General features: G+C 39.1%; 1 protein-coding gene across 1 annotated transcript in view; it reads left to right on the forward strand.

Annotated features, from left to right (window-relative positions):
- The window catches only part of rftn2 (raftlin family member 2), a 62,005-nt gene that overhangs the window by 31,099 nt on the left and 6,988 nt on the right, over positions 1 to 23,918 (forward strand). Inside the window, exons 4-9 of the mRNA XM_063051930.1 lie at positions 1,469 to 1,577; positions 6,801 to 7,155; positions 8,273 to 8,476; positions 16,965 to 17,086; positions 18,236 to 18,339; positions 19,719 to 19,803. Of these exons, the coding sequence (XP_062908000.1) occupies positions 1,469 to 1,577; positions 6,801 to 7,155; positions 8,273 to 8,476; positions 16,965 to 17,086; positions 18,236 to 18,339; positions 19,719 to 19,803 (979 nt within the window). The remainder of the gene's footprint in view (positions 1 to 1,468; positions 1,578 to 6,800; positions 7,156 to 8,272; positions 8,477 to 16,964; positions 17,087 to 18,235; positions 18,340 to 19,718; positions 19,804 to 23,918) is intronic.

The raw sequence follows: 23,918 nt of genomic DNA on the forward strand, positions 1-23,918 counted from the left end.
ACACAGGATGTCCCTTTTCAAATGCCAGTTTGGGCATTCTCCACCAATCTTCCCTGAGCAGGAGGCCAAGGTTGGGATTCCTGCAGCCGAAGATCTCGTCCGATGCTGCAAGGAAAGATGAACTAGTGAAAGGGATATTTTGTTATCTTCTACCCAGAAGGTTGAAATAAAGGCTAACCGCAATAGAAGACAGGAACCTGTTTTGCAGTCTGGGCAACAGGTCTGGCTGTCAACTCAGGATTTGCCTCTCCAAGTGGAGTCTAGGAGATTGGTGCCCAAGTTCATTGGACGTTTAAGATTCTCAATGAAGTAAACCCGGTGACCTACACCTTGCAGCTCCCCAAGACCCTCAAGATCAATCCCACTTTCCACATTTCTAATATAAAACCTGTGAACACCAGCCCTTTGGTCCCACCACCATGCTGGTTTGTTGATGGGGAACTGTGAGAAGAATTTTGGATTCACGAATTGTTCAAGGTGTCTGGCAGTTCCTTGTGGACAGCGAAGGATTCGAACGTGAGGAATGGTGCTGGGTTCCTGAAAGGGACATCTTGGATCTGGCTCTCATCCATTACAATCATCATCTCTCCGGGCAGCCAGCCCATTAGGAGTTGGCCATAGAGGAGGTGTCCTGTTGGGACCCACAGCCAACTGCACTAGCTTCCGCGTTAATGCTCTGACTCTCCAGAGTATAGATAGCTAGTATGGCCCATTAAAGATTCAGAACCATCCTACTGGCAATCATGTTTTGGCGCCAAGAATTGAGTATTTAAAGAGCATCTGAACTGCGGATTGATGCTCAATTGTAAACCTTACTAGTGATATTGCCTCGCATTTGTTTTGTGCTCAATTCTCGATGCAGTTTGGTATCATGTCTTGATCCTTACTTCAGATACTCCAGCGTTTGGGTCCAAGCCATCCTCATCAAGGATTCTCATCACAGAATGCCCCAGTTGGGTGGTCTTTCATTGGTTCTGTTATGGTTATTATTTTATAGATTTATTGAGTATGCCCACAAGAAAATTAATCTCAGGGTTGTATATGGTGACATATATTTACTCTGATAATAAATTTACTTTGAACTTTGAACTTTGCCCTGCCCTTAATTTCCATTTCATATTTTAATAGTTAGGATAAACATTGCAATGTGTCAGTTTACATTTGGTGATGTCTGCTAAACTAAAGAAATACTGCTTACTTTGATGTTTAGCTACTTCAGGAAAGGCAAACTGGTCTGATGCAAAACTTTGAAAAAAGAGTGCTTCCATTAATCTCGTCATAAAATGACTTTTCTCAAAGTGAATGTAATTCAGATTATCAGAATATTTTTGATAAAATCAATTCAAAAGTGAACAGAAATGATAGTGTTTAGTTGTTCCATGTGTACATATGTCCTGGAAAAATCTCTTATGCTTAATAAAAAGGCCATTGCTCTAATGTAGTTTCTGTGTATTTTTCTTCAATACAGTGTAAAGAAGTCACAAGGAGAACAAAGGCACAGCAAATTAGTTGTTGAAGAATGGCCTGTCAGCAATCAAATGCTTTCCAGTGGTGTTGTGAAAGGGCTTTTGGACAAGGTACTCTCACATAACGCTTGCCTTTCAGAGAGGCCTGTTGAGTTGCTCACAGAATCAAGAATGAGTTCATTGAAGTCATGAATAGAGTTAAACAAATGAGTACTGTGTTAGTGAATAGGTTCTGGAGGAGCACCTGGGTATATAAACTGCATATGCATAATTGATCAGTATTCCAGCTGAATAATGAGTCATTTTCTTTTGGTTTGCACTTGCTGATTTTAAAGTTTCACTCTTGATGTTTGCAGTATTACCTGGAGAATATCTACTGGATATACACCAGATGAACTATTCAGTCGTGACCAGGGCATATTACTTAACATAAAATCAACAGCACCTTTTAGGAACTTCAATTTTAGAAAAATACCTTTATTGTATTTAAAATATAGTTGTTTATTTCCTTATATGTTTCTTTTCAATATTAGAAAAGTAAATCAATTCATGTTTTGAAACACTGCTTATTCCATTAAACATTTCTTACATTAATAATGCACTATTATTTGCAATTTAATTGCTTCAACTGAAGTTTATTGAAATATGAACAAAACTGAAAAATAAATGTCTTTTCATCAAGTCTAATATTAAATTAGACAAACAGATCAATATATCCTAACTACTCCTCACAACAATTTTAACCATAAATTTGACTTGCACAGAGTTTTTTATGGTTTATGAACCGAATAACAATATTCAAAGTTCAAAATACATTTATTATCAGTGTATGTACACAGTATACAACCCTGCGATTTGTCTTCTCCACAGACAGCCATGAAACACAGAAAACAATGGAACCTGTTCAAAGAAAAACATCAAACCTGCCCCCCATGCGCAATAAAAAACAAATCGTGCAAATGACAAACAAGAACATCAACCCCCCACACAAAAAAAACAAATCGGCAAACGACAACAAGAACATCAACCCCCCACATGCGGAGTCCAATTTGAACTACAGTCCAATCCACAAACTGTAGACCCAGAACTTTGGTATCATCCTCTGACAGCATCGAGGGAAAGAGAGATCATTTGAATGCAGGAAACTTTTCTCGGAGACAGCAAACGAGTGGGAGACAGGGACCATCAGACACAGACACCTTCCTCCAGCAGCCAAGAGCGACAGGCTTGCTCCCTGATATTTTCTGATAGTTTCCCTGATATTTTCAGAATATTCTGTCGGGCGGGAGGAGAAGATGGCAGCGCGCCTGCGTATGCACAGCCCTCCGGTGAAAAATGATATCGTACCTGTTAAATAGGGGCCGTGGACAATTCTGATTTGATGGAGAATGGACGTGAAAGCACAGAGGAACATCTGGAGAAATTTCTGAAACGCCCATTCGCTGCTGTCGTTACTGTGTGTTCGGGAATCTTTCAGAGGGTAGGCCTCAAAATCCCCGGCCTTGCCTGCTCTTGGCGACCGAGAAGAAGGTCGAATTGTTCGGACAGAGATGGCGCTCAGTACTCGGTGTTGGAGAGCTGATCAGAGCTCGAAGTTTTCGGATGACTCAGAGTCGGATTGTGGTCGGCATGGCAGGGAGAGTTTTTCTTCCTTCTCCCGTCTGCGTGAGATGTGGGACATTTGAGAAACTTTGAACTTTACTATGCTCACGGACTTCTTCATCAAGTCATGGTATTGTGCACTGTTGTAACTGTATGTTATAATTATGTGGTTTTGTCAGTTTTTCCAGTCTTGGTTTGTCCTGTGTTTTGTGATATCACACCGGAGGAAATAATGTATCACTTCTTAATGCATGCATTACTAAATGACAATAAAAGAGGACTACGTGTCTTCATAATCATGTAAATCATGTATATTTTCATATTCTTCCAGGGTACAATCTAATGGCACAAACACCGATTTTTCGAATGTTAGAATCCTCTCTTCCACTGCCTTTTCCGCTTCCCACCACTCCCCAACTAATTCCAAACCTCCTCCAGTCCTACCATTTTGTGTTCCCTTTCCTATCACCCCTCCTCTGTCTACCAATCACTTCAGGCACCTGTCTCAACTGTTTCTACTGGCTATCTCTCCTCTCCACTCTCATAATGCAGGGTTTCAACCTAAGACATTCTCCTGACAGATGCCTCTGAACCTGCAGAATTCTTCCAGAATGTTGTTTGTTACTCCAGATTCCAGCTTCTGTAGCCTCTAGTTTATCTAAAACCCACCCTAGGAATACAGCATTTCTCTTCCTGTTTGCAAAACAAAATGAAGGTGTAATCTCCGTCTTGTTCTGTGAATATCAGTGAAGTAGCATTCGAGTTCAAGTGGATGTTGACCATGTGGGTTCTGATGTCCTAGGATGCCAGGTTCACCTTGAAGTGGAAGGTGCCTGCACGCATATTCTTTAACTAAGCAGTGGCCATTGGATTGATAGTTTCCATTTTAGATATGATGATCATGATTCTAGCTGCTTGAACTTAATCCTACTGTTGACAGTGGTCAGACAAGGCTATGTCCTTGTCCAACCCACTTCCTCATAGTTACAATGCACCTCGCATCCATAAGTTCCCCACTGTAGTGGAGCCATTTTACAGAACAATTGGTTCTAAGTCACCTCCATTCTAGAATCAGGGTATACCAACCTCAGCTAATGAACTACAAAGCAGAGATGATACTTGCATATTGTACAAGCTTAGAAGCCAAGCTTGCAAGTCATCACAATCTGCTTCACTGGACTTACAAGTGAATAAGCTTTCCATTTGACACTGTTAGACAAAGGTCCTCTACTGATCAGTCCTCATTGGATAAAATCAGGCCTTGTCAATAAAGTTTAATGATGAGATTCTGAAAAATGTAGACCATTTCTTGTATCTCAGGAGCTACCTGTCCATGAAGGCAGACATCAATTTACAACTTCCTACTGTGCACCAGCATAGGATTTAGCCATCTAAAGAAAGGGCTGTTCTATAAAAACCTCATACCTTACACTAAGCTCATGGTCTACTGGGCAGGAGTGTCTCTTAATCTGTATGCTTCCAATATGTAGGGCAGGAACCTTAAAACACTAGTGTGGTAGTGCTAATGCTGTCTCCAGAAAATGCTCCAAATCCACTGGCAGAAGATTGTAAATAATAACAGTGCCCTTCCCAAGACCAGCATTTCCAGAAGGGAAGTACTAAAAGTTCATGCAGACCCTATGGATGGGTCACATTGCTGAAAGCAACTTCTTAAAACAGGCACTCTGTTCCTGTCGTGGCAAGAAATTCATAAGAAAATGGAGCAGGTTGCTTAATGGATGGTATTAATATCTGATAAGACAATAAGGCATAGGTGCCGGATTAAGCCAGCTCAGAGCTACAGAATTTGAGAGAAAGCAAGGCATCTCCAGTTCCAATTTGCTTACTGGCACAACAGGACCACAGCAGATGCCATTTCATTGGTTCTTCACTCAACTCTGGAACATCTGGACACCAAAGATGCATGTATGACTTACAGCTCAGCATTCAATACCGCCATCCTCTCAGAACTAATCACTAAGCCTCAAAACCTTGGCCTCAATACCTCCTTGTGAAATCAGATCCTGGATTTCTTCACTTGGAGTCCCCAGTCAATTCAGATTGGCAGCAACATCGACTCCACAGTCTCCATTAGCGCAGCTGCACCACAAGGCTATGTGCTTGGCCCCCTGCTCTAATTTCTTTACAGTCATGACCATGTGGCAAACCACTTCTCCAATGCCATATTTAAATTTGCTGACGACATCACTGCTGTAGGCCATATCAAAGGTGGTGACAAATCAGCATATAGGAGGGAGATTGAAAATCTGGCTCAGTGGTGCCACAACAACAACCTTTTAGTCAATGTCAGCAAGACCAAAGAGCTGATTATTGACTTCAGGAAGAGGAAACCGAAGGATCATGGGTCAGTCCTCATCAGGGAGTCAGAATTTGAGAGGGTCAGCAAATTTAAATTCTTGGTGTTATCAGTTCAGAGGACCTGTCCTGGGCCCAGCACATGAGTGCAATTTCAAAGAAAGCACAGTAGTACCTTTAATTCCTCAGGAGTTTGTGAAGATTCGGCATGACATCTAAAATTTTGACAAACTTCTATAGATGTGTGGTGGAGCATATATTGACTGGCTGTATCGCAGCCTGGTATGGAAACACCAATGCCCTTGAATGGAAAATCCTACAAAAAGTATTGGAAATGGCCCAGTATATCACAGGTAAAGCCCTCCCCACCATTGAGCACATCTACATGGAGCATTGTCGTAGGAAAACAGCATCCAACATCAGAAACCCCCACCACTCAGTCTCTCTTCTTGCTGCTGCCATCAGGAAGCAGGTACAGGAGCCTCAGGACTCACACTGCCAAGTTCAGGAACAGTTATTACCCCTCATCCATCAGGTTTTTGAACCAGAGGGGATAACTTCACTCAACTGCACTTGCCCCATTACAGATATATTTCCACAACTTATGGACTCACTTTCAAGGACTCTTCAACTCATATTCTTGATATTTATTGCTTGATTATTTATTTATTTATTTATTTATTTATTTATTTGCTTGCTTGCTTGCTTATTTTCTTTGTTTCTTTCTTTCCTTTCTTTCCTTCCTTTTTTTTCTTTTTGTATTTGCGGTTTGTTGTCTTTTGCACACTGGTTTTCTGCTCTGTTGGTGCAGTCTTACATTGATTCTATTATGGTTATTGGATTTATTTAATTTGCCCGCAAGAAAATTAATCTCAGGGTTGTATATCTTGACATACATGTACTTTGATAATAAATTTGCTTTGAACTTTTGAACTTTGAGCTCCAAGAGATTGCTTCTGCAATAACCGAGAAGGCTTCTAAAGCAATCCACTGATGCACTGATTTTTCCAGAATGCATCAGATGAGATATTCTTAAGGAGGCAGTGAATCCATTAGGAGCTGAAGAAGGAACTCAATCCCTGATCTGTCTATTTGTCTCTTGGAAGTCTATATTTGGAGTGGAATAACCAATCAACATTTCAGGCCAAGACGCTTCATCAGGACTGATGAAGGGTCTGGGCCCAAAATGTCAACTCTTCATTCCTCTCCATCGATGCTGCCTAACCTATTGAGTTCCTCCAGCATTTTATGTGAGTTGCTCTGGATTTCCAGCATCTACAGAATCTGTATTTGGAAGTAATGTTTTTTTGTCTTCCCATTGTCCATTACCAGGACTACAACCTGCTGCTTCAACAGTTAAATTATAAATAAAATACATTTGTGTCATATTAACCTGCATATTATTTTTTGTCTTAGGTTAATGACTCAGCTAAGAAAGGAATGAAGTTCATTGGATTTTTAAACGAGCTCCATTCTAAATCAAAACCTTGCAATGGCACAAATTTATTAACAGAGTCAGATGTGGATTTGGCTCAGGATGCCAGCTTTCATCTGCATTTGCCAGATAAAAGTAAGCATGATCCTGACAATGACTCTCTAAAATGCAATGAATTAACTTTGAACATGAAGCCCATGGAATCTGCAGAAGGAGAAGATTCTTCAGATAAAATCACCAATGTTTTAGAGAATGGTCCATCTCCAGAAGATCTTTTACATGGAAGAGGAAGAGCAATGGGAAAGGAAAGCTCTACTACCTCTCAACCAAATGAAGGTTTGAATGATGGTTTATTTTGTTTCTAGTTACTACTTTCATAAGTATAGTTAGGTTTAAAATGTAGTTTGTATATTAATAGAAATAGGTGTATTGTGAAGACCTGAATTTACTTCACCCTCATTATAATGCAACATCTGTTAATATGTATATCCTTCAACAATATGAGTTGTAACATGAGAAATTATGTCTCAATTTTGCATCCTATAAAGGGAAAGAATATTTTGTTATTCTCTACATAACCATGTCCAATCCTAAAAAGTCTAGTCGCCCTTTTTTTGCACTCTTGCTACCCTCATCCCCATTTCGTCAACCATTTTACACCCTTGTACAAAACCTCACCAACATAATTAGACCAAATGCTGTTTCTGTCGGAAAGTAAAATTACTTGGCTGGCGAAAAACTGATAAACAATCCAAATCTATCATAGAGTCATAGAATATGGCAAATGGATCTTTGTCCCAAATTGTTCATGCTGACTAGGTTGTCTAACTGAGCTCGTCACATCAGCTGCATTTGGTCCGTATCCCTCTAAACCTTTTCTACCCATGTACCCATCCAAATGTCCTTTTTAACATTCTAATTGTGCCAGTGTCTACCACTTCTTCTGGAGCTCATCAACTCCATCCTATGTGTGTGAAAACATTACATTCATATCTATACCCTCTTGACTTAATTCTAAGCCTCTCTAGTTTTATTCTACCCTACACTAGGAAAAGGGTAGAATACCTTATCTAACCCCGTCATGAGTTTACATTCAGTATTTCCATCCGGTCACTCCTCAGCCTCCTTTGCTCTAGGGCAGGGGTTCCCAGCCTTTTTTTATGCCATGGACCCCTGCCATTATCCAAAGGGATCACAGACCTCAGATTGGGAACCTCTGCTCTAGGGAAAATAGCCCTGGGTATTCATTCTATCATCATAACTCAAACATTCCAGTCCTGGTAACATCTTTATAACTCTTCTCTGCATTTTTTCCAGCTTCCTATAACTAGGGGATGAGCTTTGTTCTAACCAGCATAGGTCAGAACTCTACAATATTTTGCTGAGATGCCTGCTTTAGCTCAATAGGAAGAGCATAAATGAATTGTTTTTTTTGTATTTCTTTCCATTCCAGATTTGAAACTGTTTGCTCTTTTCAATGTTTCTGATGAAAACTTCAGTACACGGTCCTACCATGAAGGCAATCTCACCCTCAGAGTAACAAGGAAAGGCCAAACTATTTGTACCCTGGAAGCAGATTGGCTGGAAATTACAACAACTTACTACAAAAGAGGAATGTCCTTGGTTGACTCTTTCATAGACTGGGAAATAATGAAGGGTAAATATTTGTTAATATTTGCTAAGATTTGTAAAGGTACTGAATCAGCAGTTTTTCCATGTATGGCAAAATCTATATTGGGTAGAACACATTTAATACTTTAAGTGAAATTGCCCATAGGTTATCATATTTTTAAAAATGCCTTGAAAATAGTATATACTATCATTAGAAATGATAAATATATTATGTCTGTGTCAATTAGATAAAATTGGAAAAATTATATTTGTTTGGATTCAGCGGGCACACATAGGATCAAAGACATGGTGTGAATGAATGTGATCTTTTGCATTAAAAGTACTTTGTGGAATGTTAGAAGATAATCATTCACTGAAGCACAGGAGAATGCCACAGAGCAGGTCATCGAGCAATAAGCAATGGATTATTCATTGAAAGATACCTGAAACTGAGAAGTTTCAAAGATATACGTGGCACTGAGAAAGAACTGGAGGCAATAATCCTGATGGATCATCAATATAGGTAAGTTCATTGAAGTATGTCTTTAAATATGAAACTATTTACCAACCACACTTCTTAGCACAATGTACAAAAATGTTTTTTTTTCCTCTCCACATGAAAGTAGCAGTCACTTGTGTAAACTGTAAACTTTGGGCTGTGTGTTGGGAGATTGTATCTCTGATACTGTGGAGCTTTACATCCATACGTGTCTCCTTCATTGTCAGTGTATCAGATCACCTTCTGTGCTTCTGCATCAGTGTATTTTATTAGAGTGTTGTATAGCTGTTGATTAGGATAAGTGGATACATTAAAATTGTTGTATCCAAATATCCATCTCATGTTAGCAGCTGGGTTTATTTCACTCAGGAATGTATTTAAAACTTGTCAATGCCACATCACCACGATCTTCATCTGCACTATGCTCCTTTATTTTAGGCATTGAGAAGATGAATTTCTGAAACATTGTTTCCTAAAAATTGGATTACATAAAATGTTTAAATACTGAATCGTTATTTCACCAATAGAAAATGTCCTAGTTATGGCATAAAATTATTAGAAGTTATTCCAGGTTAGTTCCACTCCAGGGATCATAGACCCCAGATTGAGTGTGGCAAACAACTGAAAAGTAAGGAAAAGATCAGTATGCTTATATTAAATGTTCTGTTAATAATACCCAACTGGTTTGTATCCCAGTGGATGTAAATTACAGTCTACTATTGAATGCTTTCTTCGTCATCTGAAAGCAATTTATAAGGCAATCATTTATACAATAGCCCCCATTTTTTAGTAAATTGTTTTCAGATTCTCAAAAGAAATACCAAAAGAAAACTTTTGCTTTTAACTGGATTATTTGGAATAGTTTAACAATTTTATGGAAGCTGAACAGTGACCAAAATATTAGCATTTGCTGCTAGGAAAGTGACAACAATGTCTGAAATACGTACAGTATATACACAATAAAGATAGAAACCCAACGTGCTGTCAGAGATTTACTGCTTCTTTCCAGAGCTTTCTTTGTTGTCTGGAGCCAGCAAATTGCTGAAAGGTTTAGATGTTTCCAAACTATCTGCAGTGTGAAGATGCTGACCATGTTATTCAGCTGAATGAAGTGCAGCTGAGTTTTTAATGCCTTATCAACTTCCCAGCCCTCTAACTGAGCCTACATATCGCACCATACATTTCCAGTGTGGAAAATAACTCTCCAAACATTACACGAGTGTCTGAATTTCCAACACTACATTATTTAGCCAGAAATACATTAAAACTATGTTTTATTCTGGGAAACATTGACTTCCTGTAATACTGGTATCCAGTAATGCTGAAAGAGGCAACATGGTGTGATTGAATTTCTGACAGACTGATTTTAACACAATCCTTCCCATTTCATTGTTTTATTTTGATTTTTTTGCATTTATGCATTGCAAATAGGTAAAATAAACTTTTTGCTCTTTGATTGATCTCTACAAGAATGTTTAAACTCATTTGGTTATTAGGCCAGACTGACGATACTGGATTATTGGACAGCCAGTGTTCCCTTTTGACCTCGCTGATCATTGCAACCAACATTGAAAAGGAGAAATCCATGCCACAGGAATCACTAAATCTTGTAAGCATTCTTAAATAAGTGTTTGAAGAATCCAGTGCAATAAAGAACTTCAGTTAAGAGTGTTGAACACAACTTGGGCGCAGGGTCGGAACATCCACTCATAAAGTCTTCCTAGTAAACATAATCTTGCCTGAAACCTATGATAGACATCAGAATACGTGAATCAGGCTCCTAAGGCCATTTGCTCAATGTCTTTGGAGTTCCTTTAAATGGAGGTCTGGAGGCCTCCAGAAGAAATAGATCGTGCAGAGGAAAATCTCACAGCAACCACCATGTAAGAGCATACAGTATATCTGTCCAAAACACAACCACATAGTGCAAAAATGATTCCATGACTCCATAGAACGTTGCCATTCGAATTAGGATGTTGGCTGGAATATGATCTGCAAGCAAGATCTACCATACCATTCACCTTATCTTGGCTTTGCAAGTCACAGCTGTCACTATTTGTTGATGTTACATGCTGCGTCATTTGGAATTTTTCCACTAACACATCAAACATGAAGTGGGAACATTGCCTCACCTACATTTGTTCATCTCTCCATAAGGCTTTGTAGTTTTACTATTTGGCAGCATTTCCTCAAGTAAAAGGTCTCAGTGCGAATGCTAACATGCTACCTACCTATTACAAATGCTGCATCAAAAAATCTGGCATCTCATCAACACACAAGTGTTTTCAGAGCACAGGAAAAGAATAATTCAGATGAAATGAATGAGAACCTGATATCTATCAAAGTAACTGGCTTTGTGCAGGCCTACCAGACTCTCACCATGTCAAGGAACTGGCAAACTGAGGGGCAGCTTCTAAGAGACTGAGTAAAGATTATCTATATTTGGTTGCCATATATTCATCAAAACCTACAGTGAGATGTGATGTTTGCATCAATGACCAACATAGTCCAAGGCTGTGCTGGAGGTAAGTGTCACCATACTTCCAGCACCAACATAACATGCCCACTACTTAGTGACCCTAACCCGTACATCTTTTTGGAATGTAGGAGGAACCTGGAAGACTTGAATGGAACCTATGCGGTTACGATGAGAACATACAGACTCCTTACATACAGCAGCAGGAATTGAATCCCGATCTTACAACTGGTACACTACTGCGCCACCCCAGTACCATTACTGACTGTTAACACCAGAGGAGAATCCTCAAACAAGCTGACATAAAAGTACAGGATATATGCTGGAACAGAAAGTTGGTAGATTGAAGCAGAAATTCTGCTATCATTTTAGGTTGGACTTTATTCAACAATATAGAAGTCTCAGAAATGTATTTGCTGTTCCCTGCATAATTTCATCTCTTCCTCTAACTCCAAAGGAAGATGAATTTCCATAGTCAGAAAAACTGACATATTACACGGTGATGGTTAGGTTTTATTATATAATAATGCACTCACTGGCCACTTTATTAGGTACATCTGTACATCAATAAAAATAGCTAATCAGCCAATCATGTGGAGCAACTCAATGAATAAAAGCATGTGAACATGGTCAAGAGGTTCAGTTGTTGCTCAGGCCAAACATCAGGATGGGAAAGAGATGTGATCTGAATGACTTTGACCATGGTGCCAGAAGGGGTGGTCTGGATATCTGAGAAACTGGTAACCTCCTGGGGTTTTTACACTCAGTGTGCTGATCACTATATGGCAGGGAGAATGTAATAGTTGTGGGGAGGTTGCAAAGTCGATTTACCAGTACATTACCAAGATGGAGATTGTTAATTCTGTTGAAAGGTTAGATAAGTTGGATTTGTTTTCTTTGGAACAAAGGTGGTTGAGTGGAGAATTAATCCAGGTGTACAAAAACAATGAAAGACCTAGACAGGATGAACAGAAAGAACCTATTTCACTGAGACATAATTTCAATGAAAGTGATTAATGAGAAGTTGAAGGAACGTATTTTCATCCAAAGAGTGCTTGAGGTCTTGAACTCACTGCCTTAAAGAGAGATGAAGGCAGAACCTCTCATCACATTTAAAAAGTAACTGGGTGAACATCTGAAAATATATAATATATAGGATTTAGAACAGGGAGTGGGATTAGTTGAATTTTTTTTAGCCAACACCTAAATATCAGCCAAAAGCACCCTGACATTTTACCATTCTATGAAATAGTGTCTACCCAGGTGAGTCTACTAAACATCAAATAAATCCAATCCGGCAAAGTATCTTTGACCTGAAACGTTAACTCTTTTATCTCTTTCAACAGATGCTGCCTGATTTGCTAAGTGTTTCCAATAATTTCCGGTGCTAATCCAAGTCCGTGACTGGAAGAAGTTTACAGCTCTATGGCTTCAATGAAGATGACAAAAATGAAGAAAGGTCAATCCCATTTCCAAATGTGAAAGACCAGCCTACCTTCAAGGTCATAAATCAGCTTAAGAAATATCATACTTCGAAAAGCACTTCACTTACTACCTCAACAAAAGATTCACACAATGAAAAGACATTGCACCTGATAAACAGTGCTAACGGTTGAATTTAGTCCTCCACTCCCACCTCCACATCTAGAGACAACAGTGTCCCAAGAGGTCAAAGAGTCAGAAACATTTTTGATACTGTTCAAATTGTGGACATTGCACTATGGCCCTATGTGGCTTTAGAAAGGGATAGCCAAATTTAGCTGAGACTGTTAGTCCTCTTTTTAGTCAGTCAACAGCATCATTGTGCCTCTTCATTGCAGAATGTCAGCACATACCGCAAGATCGTAAGCTATTGGAGTTGGAGTTAACCATTGCCCCTTCAAATCTGATCTACCATTTATCACAATCACAGCTGATCTTCAACCTCTGCATTTCCTATACTATACTCATAATCCTAATCTCTCAATGTCTGATTTGAAACAAACAACTGAATCTCCACGACAAGCAGAGTTGAGAATTCCAGAATTTCATCAAGCAATCTCTCCTTGCCTCAAGCCTGACAGGGTTATCCTTACTCTCAGTTGTGATACCTGGTTCCAGACTTTCTATCCTTCCTATATTCGGCTCATTGTTGTGATTGCTTTAAGGAAAATATATATTTTTTTTAGATTAGTAGACATAAACTGCACTAGATTAAACTAAACGTGTACAGCTGCCATCTCACCAAAGTGCTATACCTTTGGAATATAACATCCTTACACCTGTATCCAATTCCTCTAGTATTTGTTGGCTTTCAGTGACTTTCATGCTTTGATCCCTTTGAAAATTAACATTAACATTACTATTAAATTTTATCATTTAAAGAACATTTTGCCTTTATATGTTGTTCACTAAAGTGGATAATTCCACTTTTTCTATATTACATTTGATCCACCATGCTCTTGTACACACACTCATCTTATCTATATCCTCTTGAACCACTTTATATCTTCCTTCCTACTCACAATCCCATATCATTTTGCATCACTGCCAAATATGGAATTATGACATGATCCACTCAACCAAATCATTGATATGGATTATCATATCTATAGCTAGGGCTCAAACACATATCCATGCATCCTCATAAAGTCTCCATACCTGAGAAAGAGCCATTTACAATTCCTCCCAAGCTTACAAACACCTAAGCTGTATACAACTTGTATATCCAAATAAGCATTTGGGAGACCAGCGGAACGGACTTGTTGGCTGCTGTGGTGCTGTACATGTCTTATGCCAAGTGGGATCTTGGTTTATGGCCATATTTCCAACTTACAAACTGTTTTAGTTATAAACAGATCTTAGAAGGATCTGTATTCCCACTATTCCCTTTCTATCTGATTACATGTGTTGTAGCATTACTGTTAGAATCTCCACTGCGGGACCTAATCAAAAGCTTTCTTGACAATCCATATTCACAGGTTCCCTCTTATCTATTTTGCTAGTTGCCTCCTTGATAGCTCCAGCAGATGAGTTAAATATTATTTTCCTTTCATAAATCCATCTTGACTCTTTTATATTTTACAAGATCTTCTGTTGTAACATCCTTCACAATAGACTCCAACATCTTCCCTGCACTCACTTTAGATGAGCAAGTTAGTAGTTCCATCTCTTCACTCTTCTGCCTTCTCAGACAGCAGGGTCATATTTGCTGCCCTCCAGTCTACAGTAACAATTCCAGATTGTATAGAGGTATTTGGCAGATGATAACTACCTCTACAGCGACTGTTTCAAAACCCTGGGTAGTTGAGTAGTGGATCTTCAAGTTTATGGGATTTATCAGTTTTTAATCTCTCCAACATCTCTTTGATAACTAATATTTTGTTCATTAGCATCCACTTATAGACCCCTACTTCTCAGTATCACCATAATTTTTTGTGTCTCTTTTGCTGAAGAGAGAATCAAAGTACTTGTTCATTTCCCCTGCTTTGTTATTATTCCTGATAAATTCTTTTATAATCTCTATTTTCCCTCATTAGTCATTTCTTTTTTATACCTGTATCATGTTGTTGTAAGATCTCCTCGAAATCTTTCACTACTCTTCCTGGATAGTTTGTTTCAGCAGCTTCAACTGCCGTGGGGTAATCTGGCCAGCTCTGACATTTGATGCTGATGTTTTAGAGAACTCTGATCATGTTGACTTTTCCCAATGGTTTTCTATAAGAACTGATGTATAATATGTTAATATAATTTAATTATTACTTTAATAACTAAAAAAAGACAAATAAAAAAATATTTATTTACACTTCTGCTTCAAAATTGTTTTCTATACTTATATATAAAAAGCACATGACAGCTATAGAATACACTGATGGTAATTGGTAATGAGAATGGTATGGTTTATTTTTCAGTATGAGGTTTGTGTTCTATGTTTTCCATTTTTCACATCTTCTGGTAACTGGGTCATAATGTAAACTCTGGACTTGCAGCTGTTATACAAATTAGTTAAGCCACATGGAGTTTCATACATTAAGTTTAACATTATTATTTCTCTGCAGGTTATAAAATATGAAAGCTGTCCATTGTCCAGAAATTTAATTTTTATTACAATTCCATCTTGATCAATGATAACTAATTCCAACATTTCTTATTGTCACAGGTTAATCAACAGCCATCCATAAGAGAAGCATTATAAATCTTCTTTCAAAAGTTTCCAGGATGTTTTCTTAATAATTAAACTACTGTTTGGAGATATAAATTAATGAAAAAATAAAGATTTATAATTCATGTTTTCTTTATACTTCCTCCTCTCTCAATTTCCTGATCTCAGCTTTCTTTCTGTCTCTTTATTTGGCTTCCACGCATGATTTGATGACTCAGGTTTTGCTGTGTTGATAGAGAACATGGCAATCCTCAGTCATCGAGTGTTGAAATATAGGATGAAGGAATAAGATTCCACACATGAAAATTAATGTTCTATGCCAGGAGACCATTTCAAATGGATTAAAATTTAGCTTGATGTTAATAATCCAGGGGTTGCAGCCAGTGATTCCCTCTTCTTCCACTGAGGGTATTGAGGCTAAATTTCAGTTTGGAATCTACACAGTTCATGTGAAAAATTAAATACCAATATTATTGGTCCATTATCAGTTAGCAGTAACTGTTTTTTAATCACATAATGGGTCATCATTATTGCCGACTTTTTTTCTGATCTTAAAAATTTTCAGAAATGTGAAATTTTTTTTGTTCAAGGAAATTAATCTTCCAGGTTTTCAAAAAGATAAGCTTCATAATTCTTCCTTGATTCTATATGTATATCCTTGTTATTTTTCAGTTTTGGTTCAATATCAAATGTAATTTTTATCTCTTGTTTATTTACTACCCGCTTTCCACCTAACATGACTTTTCAGATTGATTAATGATCGTTTAAACAGCCTGGCTGCTGCCTGCTCTGTTTTAAACTCCAAGGGTTCCCTGTGAAGGGCACCAGTTTCAAAGTAACATTAGAAAAGGGGACAATGGTCATCTAGAATAAATCCTGTAGGCAGCTTCTTTCAAACTAAAAGGTGAGCACAGTTCCTTCACTGTGATCCCATGCATGGGTCATTATAATTGACACTTCCTGGTTCTGAATTTGCAAAGGTTTGATAACAGTTCATCAACTTGGCTGTTAGAGGAGCTGTGCAGTTGCTCATTCTCTTCATACAGATAATTTGCTACAAGATGCAGCAAACAACCTGCTAAAAGAGTTCAGCTGTTTGAGCTGCTTCCGTGCAAGGACAGGAACTGTCAACATTTTGGGTCGAAACCCAAAGAGTTGCATGATTTTGACCCAAAACATCGACAATTCTTTCCTCCCGCCGATGCTGCTTGACGTGCTGAATTTTTCCTGCAGATTCTTTTTCTTCAGATTCCAGTGTCTACAGTCTCATCTGTTTCCATCCTGTGTAAGATCCTGCATGCAATGGTCTTCCAATCGCAGCAAGCCCCAGTGAATAAACTCACAGAGAGTGTGTGGGCAAATGTAAACGTAAAAAATACCTTTGACAACTTGCTTGATATGTTCATATTCAATTTCAGGAGACTATTTATCCAAGTCTGTGGATGGAATGTTTATATATGAAGAACATCATTTTGATACAGTTAAGTCAAACAAGATGCCAAATGATGCGATAGTTGTTGAACAGTGGACTGTCATTGAGGTAAGGTATTGCCTTCCTTACTTACAGACTCAACCCGCAAGTTAACCTTGAGAGAATCCTACACCGGGACTCATTGCACCTCCAAATTCTGAATTTAATCCATCTATCAAAGTGCATGACAATACATTTCCCTTCACTGTGTCTACTAGGTAGGCACAATGGGGAGGTGCCAGATAGCATGTCTGTCATTGCCCCTCACCTTCCTCTTGCTACAAACTAAACAGGTCCTAGAATGACACCTACCATTAGAGCTGTAGCAGTAAGTGGTTGACATTTTGGTAGACACAAGGGGAGCACAGTTTACTCTCTGTGACAGATAGTCAAGGATTGGGGTGACATTGGTGTCCTATGAATGAGGTGTGTTTATCAGTTGATGGTTGGAACCAAAGAAGAGGAATTGAGACTCTGCAGTGATGGATGGTTGTAGAGGACAGCAGAGGGAAAGTGAGGAGATCAACAAGCAGGAGAAGAGACAGGCAAAGGTAGAAGATCAGTGGTTGAAGTCTGGGCATTGAAGATCATGTGATCAAGATTGATACCTTGAGTACTTGATGTAGATTGTAATGGGAATCAGGGAAAGGGGGATGAGGGAGAGTTGGATTGTTGATGAGAGGTAGGTGTTGGATATAGCAGACAGCTTGGAAGAAAATCTTGTTCCATAGGTTTCTGATAATAGTTGCTCGCAGAAAAACTTGGCCCAAATGATGCTAATCAACAGTGAAATTTGCTGGCACATGTGTTTTCATAGTGGCTTAATAAACAATGCCCCTTGTTGAGAAAGAAATATAATTAATGAGTTGGGTTCAAAATTTTGATAGTGTGAACAACAAATAATTACTCACTGGCAAACTTGAGATAATTGGTGAATAAAAAATAGAAAGTTTTTTAATGTTGCAAGTTGAAATGATCTGTACCTCCTGCAAGGCCGATAGTAAATGAATCAATATCATATTTTTTTAAATTTTGGCTGTATACTGTAAAGATTTAAAAAATATTTTCTGTGGAAAATACGGACTCTTTCAGTCAGCCAGCACACACTTGAAATACCAAATTGTTTTTGTTGGTGTAGTGATGTTCTATGATTTTTATTCCACTTTGAATTATTTTAATAATTGAATTTTTTAATTGTAGCTTTACTTGTTTTTACAGGGTTGTGAAGTAAAGACTGATTATGGTCCGTTGCTGCATACACTTGCAGAATTTGGATGGCTGGTTACGTGTGTGCTTGCCACACCTATTATTCGCCATGACAGGTACCATAGCTTCATAGAGAATTGATTGAATAATTTGCTGAAGTACTTTTTAAAAATCACACAAGTAATATTTAAGCAAAACAACAGAGTATATTGTCCATTCGCCATATCAGTCCATGTAAGACTGGAGCATGTATTTTGCACATCAGTTGTATTCTTAAGTAAGTATAACGAGCATAAATAGATGAGTGGTGGTTGTCCGTCATGTCCAACGATGATAGGAAACCTGTATGGGAAAGTTTTAAAAGTGGAAAAGCCACTGTACTGGGGAAGCTCCACTCCCTCAATCTCGGAGGTCTGGGTCCAGTGGTATAAACAAACATCATAATTGGGGGTGTTCCTTGGTTGCAGTGGATGGCCATGACTTCTGTGCCTCGTTGTGCTCTTTGCTCTCAGCAACGCATTGCAGAGCCACCTTCTTGGCCATTGGATCTCACTGCAGATCTCATCCACCCAGTTTGCTGGAACTGACTTTGCATGCAAGGGCAGGCATGTCCCTATCTCATCAGGGCATGAGCTTGCCGGCTACCTTCAAACAGATGAATAGGAAGAACATATTGCCTTAGAGAGGCCAATGACTTGGGAGAATATATTTGAGATAAGTCGTATAAGGACATGAAGGGAGCTGAGGAATTATCTTTTCCACTCCAAAGTGATGAAGGTCTGTAACTCACTACCTGAAACCCTGGTAGAAGCAGAAACCCTCATCACATTTAAAAAGCACCCAGATGAACATTTAATGGGCTGTAACCTAGAAGCCGATGGACTGAGCTGTGTGTGGGATAAATCAGAATAAGTTTTTTTTAACATTGCTCAATTATAATGGAGCTTCTTCAGTGCTATAAAGTTTTATGATTCTATATTAACAGGCCCAGGCAATTTCAAGAACAGATTAGACAGGATGCATATCATTTTTAAAACAAGTTATGTTCATTAATCTTTATCGTCCCTGTCTTAAAAGGGCAGAGCAATGTGGATTCTCCATCATGGAGAAGCGACTGCCTTTATGGTCATCACGTTATCTTCTCGTCACATGGATGGGTCAGTGAAATTAACAAGGAAGCTGTGATCTTGTGCCTTCCACTTTGAATCTGTAATTGCAGCTATAGAGATTTGGAATAGAAAGAAGGGAGCACACATCGTCTGTAAGGATCAACAATGGTGGTGCAAGCTATGCAGAGACCACGGCCAGCAGACGGGATATTGAAGGGGGTTCTCCTCATTTTCTCCTCACTTTGAATGTTCCTTGACTCCTCGAACTGGCAGTTCCTACCACCATTCTGTTGTCAGTTTTTAAGAGTTTTTTTGCGCCTAATACTAGACTAATCGTTATGATCTTGCAGATCTTATAATCAATGTAATTTACTTCATGTTTGCAGTGAAGGGAATTTAGCAACGAAACAAGTGATATTCTTACAGAGATCTGCCATGCCCAGCCATGACCTGTGTCTGGAAACAGCAGAGGTAGGTTAAATTGAAAAATACCATAATATCTTATTTATGAATGCTATTTATTGTGATTTTAAAGCACTCATTTGAAATCTACCTTTCCAATACAAAAGAACAAAAAGGAAATTTCCATGCTAATTCCAAGATCTACAGTCTCAGGGAAACAGATCAGAATTTGTATAAATTACTTCCAAAATCAGGTGCATTTAGAGTGGAGGAAATGCAAGATATTAATTCATTCATAAGATATGGATGTGGTTGGCAAGTGGAATTTTTCTTAACCATCCCAAATTGCTCTGACAATGAAAAGCCAGCTCAAGGGCATTTCAAAAGGCAACTGAGAGACAGTGACATTATTGTGCACATGGAGTCACTTAGAAGGTAAAAATAGTAGATTTTCCTTACCTAGAGGTTATCTGTGAATCAAATTGGTTTTTACTTACCCACAGATTTCTATTCCAAATTTATTTAATTTATATTCTAGAAGGAAATTGCAATACGTTGAACTTCTTTTAAAAATGCTTTTCCAAAAAAAAATATTGCAGATTTTCTTTGGATATTTTGTTCTATTCACACATAACTGCCCCACAGTATTTATGAGCCTGATCTTACATTAGCTATCAAAAAAGTTCTGATTCTTTCATCTTTTCACTGAGCTTACAGGTCATCCTGTTACATAGCGAAGGACTAGTTCACTTCAATTTACTTATGTATTTGCTGTCCACTAATCTGTAGCATTTTTATTAATTTATTGAAACACAGTGCGGAATAGGCCCTTCTCGTCCTTCAAGCTATTCTGCCCCGCAATTCATAAGACCATAAGACATAGGAGCAGAACTAGGCCATTCAGCCCATCGAGTCCGCTCTGCCATTCCATCATAGCTGATCCCGGACCCCATTCAACCCCATACTCCTGCCTTCTTGCCATATCCTTTGATGCCCTGACTGATCAGGAAATGATCAACTTCCGCCTTAAATATACCCATGGATTTGGCCTCCATGCAGTCTGTGGCAGAGCATTCCACAGATTTACTACTCTCTGGCAAAATAAATTCCTCCTTACCTCTGCTCTGAAGAGTCACCCCTCAATTTTGAGGCTGTACCCTCTAGTTCCCCCACCATAGGAAACATCCTCTCCACATCCACCCTATCTAGTCCTTTTAACATTCGGTAGGTTTCAATGAGATCCCCTGCATTCTTCTAAATTCCAGTGAATACAGGCCCAAAGTTGCCAAACGTTCCTCATATGTTAACCCCTTCATTCCTGGAATCATCCTTGTGAACCTCCTTTGGACTCTCTCCAATGACAATACATCCTTTCTGAGTTATGGGGCCAAAACTTTTGACAATACTCTAAGTGCAGCCTGACTAGAGTCTTATGAAGGCTTAGCATTATCTCCTTGTTTTTATATTCTATTCCCCTTGAAATAAAGGCCAACATTGTATTTACCTTCTTTCCCAGACACTCAGCCTGTAAATTAACCTTGTGGGAGTCTTGCACTCCCTATTTCCTCTGCACCTCTGATGTTTGAACTTTCTCTCCATTTAGATAATCGTCTGTACTATTGTTCCTTTTACAAAAATGTATTATCGTATCTTTCCCAACATTGTATTCTTCTGCCACTTTTTTGCCCATTCTTCCAATTTGTCTAAGTCCTGCTGCAATTGCAATGCTTCCTCAGCATTACCTACCCCTCCACCTATCTTTGTATCATTGGCAAACTTTGCCACAAAGCCATCAATTCCATTATCTAAATCACTGACAAACAATGTGAAGAGCAGCAGTCCCAATAGTGGTCCCTGAGGAACACCACTAGTCACCAACAGCCAACCAAAAAAGACCCCTTTTATTCCCACTCACTGCCTCCTGCCTGTCAGCCATTTCTCTATCCATGCCAGCATCTTTCCTGTGACACCACTGGATTTTATCTCATGTGGCACCTTATCAAATGCCTTCTGAAAATCCAAGTAAATGACATCTATTGCCTCTCCTTAGTCCACCCTACTTGTTACTTCCTCATAGAATTTGAACAGATTTTTCAGGCAAGATTTCCCTTTACAGAAACCATTCTGACTTTGACTTGTTTTATCATTAGTCTCCAAGTACCCTGAAACCACATCCTTAATAATAGACTCCAGCACTTTCCCAACCATTGAGGTTAGGTTAATTGGCCTATACTTTCCTTTCTTTTGTGTTCCTCCCTTCTTAAAGAGTGGAGTGACATTGCAATCTTCCAGTCCTCTGGGATCATGGCAGATCAAGTGATTCTTGAAAGATTATGACCAATGCATCGGTTATCTCTTCAGCAACCTCTCAGGACTCTGGGATGTAGCTCATCTGATCCAGGTGACATATCCACCTTAAGATCTTTGAGTTTGCCTAGCACTTTTTCCTTTGTAATAACAATAGCACTCACTCCTCCTCCCTGACACTCACGGACCTCTGGCACACCGCAGGTGTATTGTACAGTGAAGACTGATGTAAAGTACCCATTAAGCTTATCTGCCATTTGTTTGTCTACCCATTACTACCTCACCAGCATCATTTTCCAGTGGTCCAATATCAACCCTCACCTCCCTTTCACTCGTTACATAACTGAAAAAACTTTTGGTATCCTGCGTTATATTATCATATTTCATCTTTTCCCTTCTTATAGCATTTTATTTGCCTTTTGTTTGATTTTAAAAGTTTTCCAATCATCCACCTTCCCACTCACTTTTGCTACCTTATATGTCCTTTCCTTTGGCTTTTATGCAGTCCTTAATTTCCTTTGTCAGCCATGGTTGCCTACCCCTGCCATTTGAGAACTTCTTCCTCTATGGGACATATCTATCCTGTGCCTTGTGAACTATTCCCAGAAACTTCAGCATCTCTGTTCTACAGTCATCCCTGCCAGTATCCCCCTCCAATCCACCTGGGCAAGCTCCTCTCTCATGCCTCTGTAATTCCCTTTATTCCATTGCGATACCGATACACGTGACTTATGCTTCTCCCTCTCAACTTGCAGTATGAATTAAATCATGTTATGACCACTGCCTCCGAAGGGTTCCTTTACATTAAGCTCCCTAATAAGATCTGGGTCTTTACACAATCTAAGTTAGCCTTTTCCTTAGTAGACTCAAGCACAAGCTGCTCTAAAAAGCCATCTCATAGGCATTCAACAAATTTCCTCTCTTGCAATCTGACACAAGTCTGATTTTCCCAATCCCCTTGCATATTGAAGTCCCCCATTACAATTGTGTCATTACCCTTATTACATGCATTTTCCAGCTCCCTTTGCAATCTCAACCCCACATCTTGGCTACTATTTGAGTCCTACATATGATTTCCATAATGTTTTTTCCCCTTTGGGATTTCTTAATTTCTCCACAAAGAATCAGCGCTCTCTGACCCTATGTCACCTCTTTCTAAAGATGTAATTCCATCTCTTACCAACAGAGCCACAGAATCGATTATGCCTTCCTGCCTGTCCTTTTGATACAAAGTATATCCCTTGTTGTTAAGCTCCCAACTATGGCCTTCTTTCAGCCATGACTCAGTGATACCCACAATGTTATACTGACCAATCTCTAATTGTACCATGCATTCTTCCACCTTATTCCGAATGCTACGCGCACTTAAATACAGCACCTTCAGTCCTGCATTCTTCACTCTTTTGAATTTTGCCCCTGTGGTACAATTTAACTCTTTGCTCTGTCTGCATTTGTACCCAATCATTGGCTTGTCTTTTGTTTCATTTATATTACACCCATCATCAACTGCTGGCTCATCCTCAGCTCTATCATACCGGTTCCCAACCCCCTGCCCTGTTAGCTTAAACCACTCTCAACAGCTCTAGTGAAACTGCCCGCAAGAATATTGGTCCCCCTCTGATTCAAGTGCAATCCATCCCTTTTGTTCAGGTCCAACCTGCCCCAGAAGAGGTCCCAATTATCCAGAAATTTGAATCCCTGCCCCCTGCTCCAATTCTTCAGCCACACGTTTATTTGCTATCTCATTCTAATCCCATCCTTTCTGTCACATGGCACAAACAGCAATCCTGAGATTACTACCCTTGAGGTCCTGCTTCTCAGCTTCCTACCTAACTCCCTTTTTTTTCAGGACCTCCTGCCTTTTTTCTTCCTATGTC

This window comes from Mobula hypostoma, chromosome 6 (genome assembly GCF_963921235.1).
Source record: "Mobula hypostoma chromosome 6, sMobHyp1.1, whole genome shotgun sequence".
Lineage (NCBI taxonomy): Eukaryota > Metazoa > Chordata > Chondrichthyes > Myliobatiformes > Myliobatidae > Mobula > Mobula hypostoma.